General features: G+C 44.6%; 1 protein-coding gene across 1 annotated transcript in view; it reads left to right on the top strand.

Moving 5' to 3' along the window:
• The window catches only part of DDX10 (DEAD-box helicase 10), a 174,117-nt gene extending 157,525 nt beyond the window's left edge, over positions 1-16,592 (top strand). The window contains exon 18 of the mRNA XM_081199358.1: positions 16,323-16,592. Within this exon, the coding sequence (XP_081055484.1) occupies positions 16,323-16,497 (175 nt within the window). The 3' untranslated portion in view covers positions 16,498-16,592. The remainder of the gene's footprint in view (positions 1-16,322) is intronic.
• Positions 16,593-17,124: the final 532 nt, after the last annotated feature.

The following is a 17,124-nucleotide window of genomic DNA, read 5'->3' as shown; positions in this document are numbered from 1 at the left end:
TTTGGATCCAGCAGAAGTCCTCCCTGCCCTGCCCTGCCACTCCCCTGAAACACCCATATGCAGGGCTTATGCCAGTATAAGATCCACTGATCTTAACTGAGCCAGCTGTGGTGGGATGAGGGAATTACGCTGTCATATCCCTGGCTGAACCGAGACATGGGGCTTATGTCAGCATAATCCAGCTGCATCAGGAATCATCTGGTTGAGCCAGAAATCAACTGGATCCTAACTTGCTCACCCTTGGAGATCTTGGATTGCTCCCTTAGAAGCTTTATATCGAAGGAAATAGCAAAAGGTAAATGATCTGTCTCTGGTTGTGGAAAGCTTTCTGTTCTTTTCTTTAAATTGCTAATTTTTTCAGCCATACTCATATCCCCACCACCACCTCCTGCGAGGGAAGCTATACACAACCCACTCTCTTAAATTTGCCTTTAAATGAAAACGGCTTCGAGCTATCCCCTCCACCAGATGAGTAATTAAAGAATCCAAGCATGTAATGCAAGATGAATTTTTGGTATATCTAGGAACATTTATCATATTTCTGTTTAAGGCTATCATAATGTTAAATAGTTAATGAGACAAAGCATTTGTCGGGGGCCGGGTAGGGTATGGAAGCAGCAGGTGAGTGCCCTAAATATTCATTAGGCAGCCAGATTGAATTCTTAATAGATCCAGTTCCTCAGCCATTTTTGAAAAAAAATTTTGAATTAGAACAAAGTTGTGATTGGACTTTGCACCACCTCCAGTTAATCTCTTATGTATACGACTATTCATCTCAGCATTCACTTTTAAATGTGACTGCCATGGTCTAGGCCAGGGGTAGGCAGCCTAAGGCCCATGGGCCACAAGCGGCCTACGGGGGCTGTTTAACCGGCCCCCAAGCCACTTGCTTGGTGAGTCCCTGCGCACTGCACTAAACCAGCGCAGCGTGGAATGGGGACTCACTTTCATGGCGCCGGAAATGGCGTCTGCACAGACGCAGATGCCGGAAATTGCAGGCGTGTGTGCAATCCGGCCCACGGAGTGATCTGTGCTGGAGTGAACTGGCCCTGGCAAGGTAAACCTTGCCGACCCCTGGTCTAGGCCTCAGATTTGTCAGTTCTTTTAGGGTGAATTCTCATCCCTGACTACCACTAACTATGTGGTTTTAATTGTGAGAAGTTAGAGGAGTTATAATATAAACCTGGATTATTATTTTTTTTACAAGCTACAGTTTGAGAGCTGTTCTTCTATGGCACTCATATGCAGATTGCTCCATAATCCCTGTTCATTCTCAGAATGCACTGGCTGTTTCCCTACAGTGGAGGATTTCCTCCCCTAAATTGCTTCTTCCACTTGCTCCAGAAGGTAGGGCCTGAAAGCAGGGAGTGAAGGCTAGAGGAGGTAGGTGCTCCCTTCTGCTAGAATCTGGAAGCTCTGGGTGGCCTTCTCTGACAGGACACCTCAGGGAGCATCTGTAGAGTCCAGGGAGGGCATTGACCCAACTGCTGGGGGTGTAAGAAGCAAAGTCAGAAGGACAGAGTGCAGCCAAACCACCCAAGACTCTGCAGCTCTTCTGCCATTGGGAGTAGACCCAATTTCCTCAACATAATGCATTTCTGAATGCTAAGCGTTCCTGTAAAGCACAAAGGAAACTTGCTTCACCTTGCCTTTCAAAGCTTGGCAGGCAGGTAGGTGTGTCAACCTGTTGGGACTGCTCCATTGCTAGCAAACAGTTCTGAACTCTTTTCCCTAATATTGGACAGCTGCTCCTAATCTAGCTAGTCCGACCTTTCCTGTTGCTTAGTCTGAGCTTTGGGGCTGCTCTGACTCTCTACCCAATACTTTTAATCTGCCTCAATAAGGACCTCTTCCTTACTCTCATTGTGGTCTGAGTGGGAGGCAGAACACGGAGCTTTTTTGTTTTCTCCATTTATCCCATTTCTTGTCTGTTGCTTTGTTTATTTATGGTGAAGTAGGCAAGGTGCAAGGGAGCAGAGGCTCAGGAGGCCAGTCTTAGAAATGCCCTGGCCTCGTTACAAGTTGGTCTCAAACATGGCCTCCATCCTAACACCTTGAAGCAGGGTCCCTTCCAACTCTACAATTCTATGATTCTATGCTCTACCAACTGAGCCATCTCAGTATATCTGCCTTCCTCTAGCTGCACTGATTAAGAAGAAAGGTGAAGGCAAGCCTGCTTCCAAGCCATGTCCAGTAGCATTTTCCAGCAAATGTGTGAATAAAGGCATATGAGGACTGCAGATTGAGCCCCATGTTCTACACAGAATGCAGAAGCCTTGCAATGGAGTATATTATTTTTATTTATTAAATTTGGTCTCAGGGCGGTTCACATAGCACTTCACTTACCTCTCGTGCCTTTTGTGGTTGTGGCCCACGTTTTTTAAGTGTGCTTAGCCCAGAAGTATGCACTGCTCCAAAACAAGCAAAGGCCAGTTTTGCTGCCTAGATTGAGCATAGCCAAATATACGAACGCCCTAAGGAACAGATAACGAGCTTTACCTGAGATACTGAGATGCTTTCTGATAGCCTTTCAGAGAGGATGTAAAGGCCTTCTTTCATTTATTTACTTACTTCCCATTTTGCAAATGTTACTAGTATTGATCTTTTGTTTTAATAGGGTCCCGTTGCAAGCCACTTTGAGCTTCAGAGAAGTGACACAGATCTATCTGTTTAAATAAAGAAAGAAAATGCTCTGTGATGGTTCAGAAGAAGGCAGGGAGGAAGGAGGAAGAAAAACAAGAGACGGAGCAGAGAAGACAGGAGGAGGAGGGTGGGTCCTAGGAATGGCTAGAGGTGGTTTGAGGGCTTAAAAGCATAGGCTGCTGAAGGACATTTTAATCTTGTGTGCAGCACGGTGGAGAGGGCACAAGCTGTGTAGCAGTGAATGATGGAGAACAAAGACAGTTTTGGCAGCTGCAGTTTCAGTGGACTGAAGATGAAGTTCATCGCCTGAAGGAGTTGGGAGATGAAGGTTTGGTGACCAAAGCAGGAGATGATTGGTTGCCAGCCTCATTATGAGCTAGTGGCACGTTATGGTTTAGGTTTTAGTATGTTTGCTGCTTTTTTGTGGGCTATTGTTTTTATTCAGCCTTCATTTTGAACATATGCTATATGTGAGCTTTGCTAGTTTTAAAGGTTTAAAACTAGGTACACCTTTAGTTTCTAAAATACTGTAATGAGATCTGTTGCTGGAAGAGATTATCGAAGGGTGAGGAGCATGGCTATTTAGTAAGTCTTGGTGTAAGTAAGCTAACATCTGGAAGTTCATGAAAGGTAAGTTTCCCATCTTCTCCTCTCCCACACCTTATTCCACATTATTTAGGAGGACCCCCAGAGAGCATACAGGTGGGTGAAGGGAAAGAGAACTTTTGCTTCTGTGAAGCGGGCATAAGAAGCACTTCCTTTTAAACCCCCCAGAATTTCTAGTAACATCTAAATTTGGGGGGGTTCTGAGCTAACCACAGTTCAAACTAACCAAGCAGGTCAGAATCAACCTGAGCTTTATGGACTTGACTTGTACATACCTGCCATGTTGTACAGTGGTACCTCGGGTTACATACGCTTCAGGTTACATACGCTTCAGGTTACAGACTCCGCTAGCCCAGAAATATTACCTCGGGTTAAGAACTTTGCTTCAGGATGAGAACAGAAATCATGCTCCGGCGGCGCAGTGGCAGCAGGAGGCCCCATTAGCTACAGTGGTGCTTCAGGTTAAGAACAGTTTCAGGTTAAGAACAGTTTCAGGTTAAGAACAGACCTCTGGAATGAATTAAGTATGTAACCAGAGGTACCACTGTATATGGCTATTCTTTGTCTAATTCTAGTTTAGAATTAAGTGAGGTTGCCCTCCATTAAGCGGTAGATGTTGAAGCCAGTTTCCCTGGCCTCAGAGTGCTAAGAGAGTATACTTGAGATGGCTGAGAAGCAAGTAGTTAAATTTGCTTCTGATCCATTCTTGCTTGGCTTTGAGGCTGAAAGACTTTATACATTATCAGTGATGATTGTGTGCTTGCTCCTGTGCTCCTGCAATATCTGCTGAACCTGTGCAAATGAACAAATGATTGCAAATACACTTCATGTCTCCAATGCTTTCCTCCAAAGGAAACTAATCTCGTAAAGGCTGCCCTGAACTTGCCACCAAGCAGGAACGAGGGAAGGAGAGAACAAAGCACCACTTTAGGAATCTTGCTCTGACTTTTGCCTGGGACTAACAATGCAACCTGGCAGTTGACACTGTGCAACTGAAAACAAGATTGCTGATGCTGAAATAACTACCGTATTTTTTGCCCCATAGGACGCACCGGCCCATAGGACGCACCTAGTTTTTTTTTTGGGGGGGGAAATAAAGGAATTTTTTTTTATTCCCCCCCCAGGTCCGCTGCGCTAATCCTGAAGCTTGGGGCGTGCGGAGCTCAGCGTGCCCCAAGCTTCTGGGTGCCGGCAAGGTCTCCGCTAGCCGCGGGAGAGCTGGGTCTCCCACGGCTAGCGGATAGCTTCCTGAAGCCTGGAGAGTGAGAGGGGTCGGTGCGCACCGACCCCCCTCGCTCTCCAGGCTTCAGCGAAAGCCTGCATTTGCCCCATAGGACGCACACACATTTCCCCTTCATTTTTGGAGGGGAAAAAGTGCGTCCTATAGGGCGAAAAATACGGTAGGTTTGGTATTGCAGAGGAGCCCATTTGAGAGCAGCTAGCGTGAAAGCAGACAGAAAAAAGCCACAGCCTGGCACAATCTAGGTGCTCAAATACCCATTGATTCTCAGTGGGCTTAATTTGTCAGATTGTGCCCATTAAATCCATTTTAACATTCCATTCTGATGCAATAAGCATTGCAAACTATTTTAAACAGTCACTGATAATAAGAGTGTAATAATGTGACATCACCCATGCAACTTAATCATACTGGTAGACGAGTAGAATTTGTTGTTGGCTGTTTAATCCATTAAAGGAGAAACAACCTTCATTTTGCCCAGATTAATTTAATTTAATTTCCATTTTAATTGTCTTTGGCTCATCCTATGCTCTTGTTACTTGGTTTGCCCAAAACAGCCTCATTGAGTCTTCTGAATTCGGGGGCACTTGAACCTATAATGAATCTCAGGCAAGATCAACCTTATTCCTTTCTTCCTTCTTAAACCTCATTTTAGAACTTTTTCATTGTGCATTAGAAAGAATGGCTGGGGGAAAAAGGAGAATAACACAACACACATTGTATTTTCATTACTACCGCTGTGTGCAGTCAACATTCTGACACTGAGTGAGGAAGAAGCAGTGCAGGGGCTCTGCAGAAGGGTCTGCATTAATTAATCTTCATTAGAATTCTTGCCGTGGCCTTGTAAATTAAAATGTATGTGTGTGGCTTGCCGCCCAGTGTCCTTGATTAGCAAAACGGCAGTTCTTGAGGGACCGGCTATCCCTAAACTCCCTGCTCTGCATGCTGCTGGCAGATCAGCTTCCTTAAGAAACTTATTTCCAGAGGAGTAGCCATGTTAGCCTTTTGCAGCGAAAAACAACGGAGACTCTTGTGGCACCTTAGAAACTAACAAAAGTATTATGGCATAATCTTTTGTTGATTACAGCCCACCTCATCAGATGCATGAAGCGTTATCCTGAGTTGCAGGTACCCATACATATAGTTGGGATGTAAAGAGTGAGGTCAGAGGGAAATGAATTGCACAAAAGGGAGCGGAGAATGCATTTCATTTTCCCGTGATCTCACTTTTTGCAATCCACATACACACACCTCTCCCATGTGTATGCATAACTGCAGTTCAGGATATCATTTCATGCATCTTATTGCCATATTTTTCCATGTATAAGGCGTCCCCGTGTATAAGACACCCCTACTTTTGGGGACTCCAATTTAAGAAAATGGAGGGAGGATTGCCCAGATTTGTTGAGCTTTTTTTGGAGGGGAACGCCCTGAAAATCACTCACCCGACTCGTATATGCTGCCGATTGCGCACGTCGCAGAAGAAAACAAGCGTCTGCCTGCTCGCCGCCAGTAGCTGCCTGTCACACACACAATTGCCGCAGCAGCAGCCAATCCACAGCAGCCCTTGACACAGCCACAAATCACACACCCAATCTCCACTGAAAAGCTCCTGCTCGTGGCTACAACCAATCGCCCGTCTCGCATATGCACTATCCATGTATAAGACGCCCCCAATTTTTAACCTTATTTTTTACTTTAAAAACCTCGTCTTATTGGAAAAGTATGGTAAGCGGACTTGTCCAAGAAAGCTCACAAATAATAGATCCATTATTCTTTAAGGTGCCACAAGACTCCATGTTGCTTATAAAACTAGGGGTATCAGGCTGGGAAGTGCATGACTAGTGTTACACATAAACGAGGCTCCTTTTGCAATTCTGCCTTTTACTATTTTCTTTTATTTGTTTGGTTTGTGTTTTTTTTAAATCTGCCCCACAAATCCAGGAGGAAAGTTTGAGGGACCATTATCCATTTTCTATATATGTGCTGGATAGATATTTCAGTTCCACCACACAGCTCAGGAAGAGGTCAAAGCTTCACTGGTGATGCCTATATTTTCACCCTGCTTGGCAGACAACAATTGTCTCCCAAAGCTCACATCAGTTCAGTTAAAAGAAAGAGAGGAGAGAGAGAGAAATGGACCCTGCCATCAGGTTTACAAACCCTAAGTGGTATCTCCTCATTCTCCTCATGCTTGTCACTGTTCACACACTTGGAGGAGAACAGCAGGTGGACAGGCAGGAAGAGCATGGAGAAGCAGGACCTGGGCTCCAGGGCAGAGCTTTGCTGGATGGGCCTGATGGGAGTTGTAGTCTAAAACCTCTGGAAGGAACCAGGCTGAGAACGGCTGCTCCAAACTATGCAGTTGAGGATTGTCTGTGCTTGTGGATTTGGCGGCTCCACTGTTCACTACACAGCCTTGACAGCTCTTTTCCCTCGCTCTATGATTCTGTCATCTTGCTAGCACTTAAAACCTTTTATTCCAGATTCCTCCATCCACCTCTTTTTCACTTCAGACACTAAGCACTGTGCTCTGGGCCCAAGACTTCTCAAAGCACGCCTGTTCTGAGACGTGCCAGAAAAGCAGACGGACTTGCTATTCATTTACTATAATTTCATCCCGCTTTTCAGGCGGTGATTGGAGAGGGGAGGGGAAAGGCAGAGGAGAGAGAGCAGTTCTTCATTTTTTTTTTTTAATATAATTTTTATTGATTTTACAAAGTTTTAAACAACAAACACTTAAAAGAACAAACATACATGTATAGTTTCATCCCCTATTTTCGTAGACCTCTTTTCTCAGACTTCCCCATACCTCCCCTTTCTGCATCCCAATGTCCATATTTTTATAGCAACTCCCAATTGTTACTCTCCACCTCTGTCCTCTTAGTCCTCTCTATAGTCTGACCTTGTGTCACTGTATCCCTTTGTTTCTGGGAACCAGAACATTTTAACATTCATTAAGTTTATAATGGTCCTTAAGATAGCTTTTAAATTTTCTCCACTCTTCTGCCACCGTCTCCATTCGTTGATCACGGATTCTGCCTGTCATCTCGGCCAATGTCATATAGTCCATCACTTTCATCTGCCATTTTTCCAGAGTGGGTAGATCTTGTGTTTTCCAGTACTTCGCGATAAGTATTCTTGCTGCTGTAGTAGCATACATAAAGAAAGTTCTATCCCTCTTTGACACCAATTGGCCGACAATGCCCAAGAGAAAGGCCTCTGGTTTTTTAGGAAAAGTACATTTAAGTACCTTTTTCATTTCATTATAGATCATTTCCCAGAAAGTCTTAATCTTTGGGCATGTCCACCAAAGGTGGTAGAAAGTACCTTCAGTCTCTTTGCATTTCCAACATTTATTATCGGGCAGATGATAAATTTTTGCCAGCTTGACTGGGGTCATGTACCACCTGTATACCATTTTCATAATATTTTCCTTTAGGGCATTACATGCCGTAAATTTGATACCGGTGTTCCATAACCATTCCCAGTCAGCTGACATAATGTTATGACCAACATCTTGTGCCCACCTAATCATAGCTGATTTGACTGTTTCGTCCTGTGTACTCCATTTCAGCAACAAGTTATACATTCTAGATAAATTCTTAGTACTGGGTTCTAACAATTCAGTTTCTAATTTTGATTTTTCCATCTGGAAGCCAATTTTCCTGTCCTGTTTGAAAAATTCCATTATTTGATGGTATTGAAACCAATTTTGTACCTTATGTTTCAGTTTCTCATGACTTTGCAGTTTAAATTTATCTCCATCTTGTTCCAAGATCTCCCAATACTTCGGCCATCCGACCTCCATATTGAGTTTCTTCACTGCCTTGGCCTCCACTGGTGAGACCCATCTAGGGGTTTTGTTTTCCAACAAATCTTTGTATCTTATCCAAACATTAAACAACGCTTTTCTAACAATGTGATTCTTAAAGGTACTGTTAACTTTGTCATACCATAAATATGCATGCCAACCGAAAGCATTATTAAAACCTTCCAGATCTAAGATGTCTGTATTTTCGAGGAGCATCCATTCTTTCAGCCAGCAAAATGCTGCTGCCTCATAGTACAATTTCAAGTCCGGCAGGGCAAACCCCCCTCTTTCTTTGGCGTCTGTCAATATTTTAAATTTGATTCTGGGCTTTTTGCCCTGCCAGACAAATTTCGAAATATCTTTCTGCCACCTCTTAAAACTGCCTTCTGGCGGTTCCCTCACTGTGAGAGAGCAGTTCTTCAAGGCCAGAACAAAGCAGTGAGCCGTAAGAGGGCATTGATTCCCAGTTCATAGAATCATAGAATCATAGAATCATAGAGTTGGAAGAGACCACAAGGGCCATCGAGTCCAACCCCCTGCCAAGCAGGAAACACCATCAGAGCACTCCTGACATATGGTTGTCAAGCCTCTGCTTAAAGACCTCCAAAGTAGGAGACTCCACCACACTCCTTGGCAGCAAATTCCACTGTCGAACAGCTCTTACTGTCAGGAAGTTCTTCCTAATGTTTAGGTGGAATCTTCTTTCTTGTAGTTTGGATCCATTGCTCCGTGTCCGCTTCTCTGGAGCAGCAGAAAACAACCTTTCTCCCTCCTCTATGTGACATCCTTTTATATATTTGAACATGGCTATCATATCACCCCTTAACCTCCTCTTCTCCAGGCTAAACATGCCCAGCTCCCTTAGCCGTTCCTCATAAGGCATCGTTTCCAGGCCTTTGACCATTTTGGTTGCCCTCCTCTGGACACGTTCCAGTTTGTCAGTGTCCTTCTTGAATTGTGGTGCCCAGAACTGGACACAGTACTCCAGGTGAGGTCTGACCAGAGCAGAATACAGTGGCACTATTACTTCCCTTGATCTAGATGCTATACTCCTATTGATGCAGCCCAGAATTGCATTGGCTTTTTTAGCTGCCGCGTCACACTGTTGGCTCATGTCAAGTTTGTGGTCAACCAAGACTCCTAGATCCTTTTCACATGTACTGCTCTCAAGCCAGGTGTCACCCATCTTGTATTTGTGCCTCTCATTTTTTTTTGCCCAAGTGCAATACTTTACATTTCTCCCTGTTAAAATTCATCTTGTTTGTTTTTGCCCAGTTCTCTAATCTGTCAAGGTCGTTTTGAAGTGTGATCCTGTCCTCTGGGGTGTTAGCCACCCCTCCCAGTTTGGTGTCATCTGCAAATTTGATCAGGATGCCCTTGAGTCCATCATCCAAGTCGTTGATAAAGATGTTGAATAAGACCGGGCCCAAGACAGAACCCTGTGGCACCCCACTAGTCACTCTTCTCCAGGATGAAGAGGAACCATTGATGAGCACCCTTTGGGTTCGGTCAGTCAGCCAGTTACAAATCCACTGAGTGGTAGCATAGTCAAGACCGCATTTTACCAGCTTCTTTACAAGAATATCATGGGGCACCTTGTCGAATGCCTTGCTGAAATCAAGGTAGGCTACATCCACTGCGTTCCCTTCATCTACCAGGCTTGTAATTCTGTCAAAAAACGAGATCAGGTTAGTCTGACATGACTTATTTTTCAGAAATCCATGCTGACTATTGGTGATCACAGCATTCCTTTCTAGGTGCTCACAGACTGTTTGCTTAATGATCTGCTCCAGAATCTTCCCTGCTATTGATGTCAGACTGACTGGGCGGTAATTATTTGGGTCCTCTCTTTTCCCCTTTTTGAAAATAGGGACAACATTTGCCCTCCTCCAGTCTGCCGGGACTTCGCCTGTTCTCCAGGAATTCTCAAAGATGACTGCCAGTGGTTCTGAGATCACATCTGCCAGTTCTTTTAATACTCTTGGATGCAGTTCATCTGGCCCTGGAGACTTGAATACATCTAAACTAGCCAAATATTCTTGTACTATCTCCTTAGTTATTCTGGGCTGTGTTTCCTTTGCTGAATCATTTGCTCCAAATTCTTCAGGTCGGGCATTGTTTTCTTTATCGGAGAAGACTGAGGCAAAGAAGGCATTGAGGAGTTCAGCCCTTTCTGTGTCCCCTGTTTGCATTTCACCATCTTCTCCTCTGAGTGACCCCACTGTTTCTTTGTTCTTCCTTTTGCTACGAACATACCCATAAAAGCCTTTTTTGTTGCTTTTAACCTCTCTAGCAAGCCTGAGTTCATTCTGTGCTTTAGCTTTTCTGACTTTGTGTCTACACGTGCTGGCTATTTGTTTGAATTCCTCTTTGGTGGTTTCCCCCCTTTTCCATTTTTTGTACACATCCTTTTTTAATCTTAATTCAGTTAAAAGTTCTTTAGATAGCCACCCTGGCTTCTTTAGGCACCTTCCATGTTTCCGTCTCATTGGTATTGCCTGACGTTGTGCTTTTACTATCTCCCTCTTAACAAACTCCCAGCCATCATGAACTCCCTTTCCTTTTAGTATTGCTGTCCATGGGATCTCACCCAGCACTTCCCTAAGTTTTATGAAGTCGGCTTTCTTAAAGTCAAGAAATTGAGTCCTAGTATGCTTGGCTGCTCCTTTCCGCTGTATAGTAAACTTCAGAAGAGCATGATCACTCGCGCCTAATGATCCTTCCACATCTACCCCACTAACCAGGTCATCAACATTGGTTAGGACCAGATCTAAAATGGCTGTTCCTCTTGTTGCTTCTCCCACTTTCTGGACAATGAAGTTGTCTGCAAGGCCAGTGAGGAATCTGTTTGACCTTATGCTCTTGGCTGAGTTTGACGTCCAACAAATATCCGGATAATTGAAGTCCCCCATTACTACTATCTCCCTTCCTTTTGCATGCTTGGCCATCTGTTCCAGGAAGGCATCATCTATGTCCTCCGTTTGGCTTGGGGATCTATAGTAAACTCCCACAACGAGGTCTCTGTTATTCTTCTCTCCCTTAATTTTGACCCAAATGCTCTCACTTTGGCTTTGAGGTTCTAAATCTTGGATCTCTTCACAGGTATACACATCCCTGACATATAACGCCACTCCTCCTCCTTTCTTGTCTGGTCTGTTTCTCTGAAATAGATTGTATCCCCCCATTATTACATTCCAATCGTGGGACTTATCCCACCAGGTTTCAGTGATGCCTATTATGTCATATTTAGTTTGCTGTACCAAGAGCTCAAGCTCATCTTGTTTATTTCCCATGCTTTGCGCATTAGTGTACAGACATTGAAGTCCATTAATCATTCCCCCGTGTCTCTTATTTAAGGATTTTTTCCTCCCACCACTAGGTCCGCGTGCTGTTTGCTCCATTTGGTCTATGACATTTGGATGATCATCTTCATTAATTGATAGACTCCTACCTTCAGGAGCACTGTCTCCCTCCCCCACATTAGTCAGTTTAAAGCCCTCCTGATGAGGTTTCTGAGGTTTTTGGCAAAAACATTTCTCCCAACCGTTGTGAGGTGCAGCCCATCGCTTGCTAGAAGTCCATCTTCAAGAAACTGCAGTCCGTGATCTAAGAATCCAAACCGTTCCTGTTTACACCATTTGCGAAGCCAGCTGTTCACTTCCATTATTTTGCCCTCTCTCCCTGGGCCACGTCGTTCAACTGGGAGGACAGACGAGCTGACAATTTGTGCATTTAGTTGCTTCAATTTCCTGCCGAGAGCCTCGTAGTCTCTTTTGATCTTCTGGAGGCTATTGCTTGCAGTGTCATTGGTTCCCACATGAACCAAGAGGAAGGGGTATTTGTCAGTGGGTTTTATGATTCCTTGCAGTTGTTCAGTTACATCTTGGATCTTAGCCCCGGGGAGACAGCACACTTCCCGAGACATCTTGTCAGGCCCACAGATCACTGCTTCTGTTCCCCTCAGTAGGGAATCCCCTATCACCACTACACGCCTCCTCTTGGGTTTGGTCGGGGTTCTTCCGTGAGCTGTCCGTTCCAAGGTCGCCTGCACATTCCCTGAGGACTGACTTTGCTGCTCGTCTTCATATACCTGATCGACTGTAATGAAGGAGAGATCCTCAAATGGAGTCTGCTCTTCGTCTTCCATGCTAGGGGAGAGGACCTCAAAGCGATTGTGTATTTCTAAACAATCAGAGTGAACCCTGGGCCTCCTACTTCTTTGAGTCACGTTTCTCCATATATCTGGCTCCTGTGTTGATGAACTAGCCTCCTTCTCAGGGGAGTCCCCTGTCTCCTCCTTGGTGGGGACGGTGTGCTCTGTTGCTTCCAAGAAGAGCTCCAGCTCTCTAATTCTTTGGAGCGTAGCTACACGTTCCTCCAGTTGCTGGACTTTGTCTTTTAAAAGGGCAATCAACATGCAATTGCTGCAGGTAAAGCTGCCTGCAACCTTTGGCAAGATGGCAAACATTGCGCAGGAATCGCAGGCGACTGCAGATGTTCCCTCCCCTTCCATCTTGAGATCGTGTCGTTGGGGGTGGCTACAGAGGTCCTCCATCATAAAAAGCTTGAAGACAGGACAATAACTTCCCCCACAAAACAAACAAACAAAAAAAAACAACACCTAGGTCTCCCCCAACAAATGTTTGAGACTAGCTCCCCTGAATCTAAAAGATGGGTATAAGTGCGCGCGCCGCTAGGCGCGCGCCGCTACCCTACAAACTCTGATAAGCTCCTCCCACAGCTAATCCCCTGCCTCAACAGAAACCCTGCCCCCTCTGACCTTTACACAGGGAAAACAGCTAATCAGCCACAAGGAAACACACACACACACAAGAAGACCCTTTTTGCTCCTTCTTCAACTGCTGCCCTACAAACTCTGATAAGCTCCTCCCACAGCTAATCCCCTGCCTCAACAGAAACCCTGCCCCCTCTGACCTTTACACAGGGAAAACAGCTAATCAGCCACAAGGAAACACACACACACACAAGAAGACCCTTTTTGCTCCTTCTTCAACTGCTGCCCTACAAACTCTGATAAGCTCCTCCCACAGCTAATCCCCTGCCTCAACAGAAACCCTGCCCCCTCTGACCTTTACACAGGGAAAACAGCTAATCAGCCACAAGGAAACACACACACACACAAGAAAACCCTTTTTGCTCCTTCTTCAACTGCTGCCCTACAAACTCTACAAACTTCAGGCCTGCTTCATCTTTCCTTTCCTTTGCTGGCGCTTCTTCTTGAATAACGGTTGGTGGCTCTTGTTACTCCAGCCAAATGCCCTCTTCCTTCTGCAGCCCCATTGGAAAGGAGTGTTCTTTTAGGCAGGGCATGCGAGAAGCAAGTTCCCTGTGGCTCCTCCTCCTTTGGCTTTTGGATGGGAGACAGGTTGGTCTTCTTGCGTGGCAGGAGGAGCTGACTCCCAGTGGTCCTTGGCAGAGGACTGATGGCAGAGATAATGAGCCCTGGTCATTTTCTAAACAAGCCAAGCTATGGGCAAGGACAATAACCTCCTTTTATAAACCACAATGCCTGGTTCATCTGGTTGGACCTTGCCCTGGGACTAGTCGGATGCACTGCTCCCTGGGCTCCACAAATGACTACAGTTTGACCCTCTCTTGCTAGTGGCTGCTGAAGCAGCAACTTGGCACAAGTAGGGAAGGGAATCGGGCTTCTCATCTTGTGGAGGGTTGTTTCCTTTTCAAAATGTGGCTACAGCAGCCGTAGGAGGAGCCTATTGTGATCCTCCCACTCTATTGGTGGGGGGCGTGTCATTCTCTGCAAATTGCTGTTTGAGTGCCTGGCCTGGACCAATAAGTAAGTATTCTGTCTGCATGCTTGGTGCTAGAGTAGCAGCCAGGTTGCTTCTGTTGCCACTCAGCGCCAGTCCTACCATTAGGCACAGAGAGGCAACCACCTCACGCTGTTACTCCCGAATCTCCTAGGCATTTTATTCTGTTGCTACACAACCTGTCCTGGCAATCCTCCACTGCCTTAGATGCAATGGAGGATGCTATCACGTCACCTGTGTTCAAGGAAGGTTCACCTGCAATTCTATGTGGCTTCTGTACCTGGAATGGAGAGAGGCGCCACCTTGTCCTTTGTCTCAGGCAGTAAAATGTCTTCAGCTGTCCCTTCCACCTTCTCCTGATACTCTCCAACAAGGGTACAGCTTCATCCTCACCTACTCATCAGCAGCACCCAGCGGTAGGAACTGTAGCAGTTGCCACAAGAGCTGCCACTAATGTCCGGTCTTCACGCATGCTTCATTATGTGAACCTCTCAACCCCAGAGTCCTAGCAGTAACATGGGGATAGCAGATACCTTGATTGATGTCCAGACAGTCTCAAGACCCGGCTGTAAAAAAGTCTTCATGTCTCAGTTTTTCCTCTTCAAAAAATGTTAACGTTAGATCAGTGATATATTAATAACAATCTTCTCAGCATTTTGCCACCCATCCTCCGCAAAGATGAGATTCTGGGCTTGCACAGAGATCTTTCTTTAGTTTAATGGAATATGATACTTACGATGTGGTCTTGTCGACAAAAACAGCCCAGGTAGGCAGAGCATATGGAATGCGCACCTGCAATCCCACTGCAAAACAGATAGGTCTAATTTTATCTTTTTTGACAGAGACAGCAAAAATGAAAATATTTTTTTCCAGTTTTGTTTATTTGGGGAATGGGAAGTTTTACTGTGCTGCTATTGCTTCGCAAATTCACATTTTAATATGCTGTGTTATTATTTTTAAAGCCCTGCTAGGTGTTTCATAATAGTGGGCACTCTGTTGCCCCTGCAATTATTTGTGTTTGCAATAAAGTCAGTATAAACAGTGCTGACCTAAACAAAACACATTTTAAATTTTGGTTTTATAAGGCAGCAGGAGGATGCTCCTCTTAAAAACAAAAACCTACCTATACACCAATGAATGATTTTCAGATCAGACTGGGAGTGAATTGCCCATGCTGATATCATAACCAGACCATTTTTTATTTTATTTTTTGGAAAAATTACCAGCCCATGATAGACAGTTGCCCTCCAAAAATCCAGAGCAAATTCGACCGGCTTCCTATTAACTGATTGCTGTCCCCTACCACTGTGCTTACTGAATTGTTACAGCAGAATGTGTTCCCTAATATAGATGTTAAAATATTAACAGCTGTGTTTGCCAATAGAATCCAGGCAGGGCCAGCAACAATAGTCCATCTGGACTAAGGGGTTTTTATTCACAAGGAGTGGATCATTTAAGATTGGTTGCCAATTTGCTTGCTTGGAATAGGAGAGAGAGAGAGAGAGAGAGAGAGAGAGAGAGAGAGAGAGAGAGAGAGATTCGGCTTCAAACCTATCCCTTGATGCCAAAAAAAGTGTTTGACAAGGTTATTGCCAATTTGTTTTTGTTATTTTGGAGAAATTTAAATTTGGAAAGTTGGGAATAGACAAATTCAGAGGATAGTTCTATCACTGGGTGATAGCTGTGATGGTTGTATGGAACCTGTATGTTTGAAAATGGTGTATCACCTAGCTACTGGTTGCTTAGAGCAAGAGTGGCCAAGGACTACTACATTTTAGCCCTACTTATGGATTTCTTGAGGGCACCTGGTGGTCTACTGTGGACTAGATGCTGCTTTGCTGTGATTGACCAGAGCTCCTCTTAGTCGAAGCCACACAAGTCACAACGCATATCTGATTACGAGAAGCAAGACATGTTTAGTCCACAATATTAGCGAGCGTTTAAATTTACACGTGCTCATATTTGTTGCTTCCCATCAACAAACAGTAAATTAATCTAAAGCAATGGTAAATCTGTGTTTCTTGCAACTAATGACACATTTGCCTTGGTCAGCAGAATTGGTCTCAACTTTTGAGCTCTTCAATCTACAGTTCCTCTTTTTACAGCCATCAACGTGCTTGTCCCTTATCTGTGCATAAACCTGCCTCTGTTAAAAATGAATTGTGTGCTTGCATGATGCTTAATTGGCTCAAATGCACTTATTAAAAGGGTGATTTATTTGTTTCTGCAGTGGCCCTGGGATGGACAAACAACGTTCTGGTGGAAGCGGATCACCGGTAGAAACAGCGCCAAGAAGAAAGAAGATCAAACTCAGCAAAGAAGACTCATTTGCAGCATTAGATACAGGCCTTTCCCTTGCGGAAGATGAAGCGCTAGTATTACATCTGCTCAACAACCAAAGCTAATCCCCCCCCCCTCTTATTTCAAAGCTATTTTTGTCTTTGTATCAGAAAGGCACCTGGCCAATTTGGTTGCCAATAAATAAATATTGCTGCAAACATTTCTGAGATAATGGTCTTTCCAGCGAGTGGCTCTTGTCCAGGTTTGTTAATTGTCTTACTTTAAATGTTGTGAGGATCCTTTCCCCTTTTAAAATGTTTTTTTTTGGGGGGGTGGGGGTTATTGGGTTGTTGTTTTTATTTTGATTATGTATTTTGTGGTTTTCTATTTTGGTTTTATTCTATGAACTGCCCTGAGACCTCCAGGTATAGGGCGGTATATTAATATTAATAATAATAATGATGATGATGAAGATGATGATGATGATCTCCTGATATTTCCTAAACAACCATGCATGGCACTTCAAAGATGAGAGGGACATCATTGCAAAGCAGCTTTCCCCTAACCTGGTGGCCGCCAGATGTTTCGGACTACAATTCTTCTTGGGTCCAGCCAGTGCCCATTATCCCCAGCTGTGCTGCCTGCAGCTGATGAGAGTTGTAGTCCCAAATATCCGGGCATGTCAGCTTGGGGGAAGGTGAAGTGCAATACTGGTTTGCACATGGAGGCTTCGGTGCCCATCAGAATGACAA

Source organism: Podarcis bocagei (genome assembly GCF_964188305.1).
Source record: "Podarcis bocagei genome assembly, chromosome: 6".
In the NCBI taxonomy this organism is placed as follows: domain Eukaryota; kingdom Metazoa; phylum Chordata; class Lepidosauria; order Squamata; family Lacertidae; genus Podarcis; species Podarcis bocagei.
This window is presented reverse-complemented; position numbering and strand designations above follow the sequence as displayed.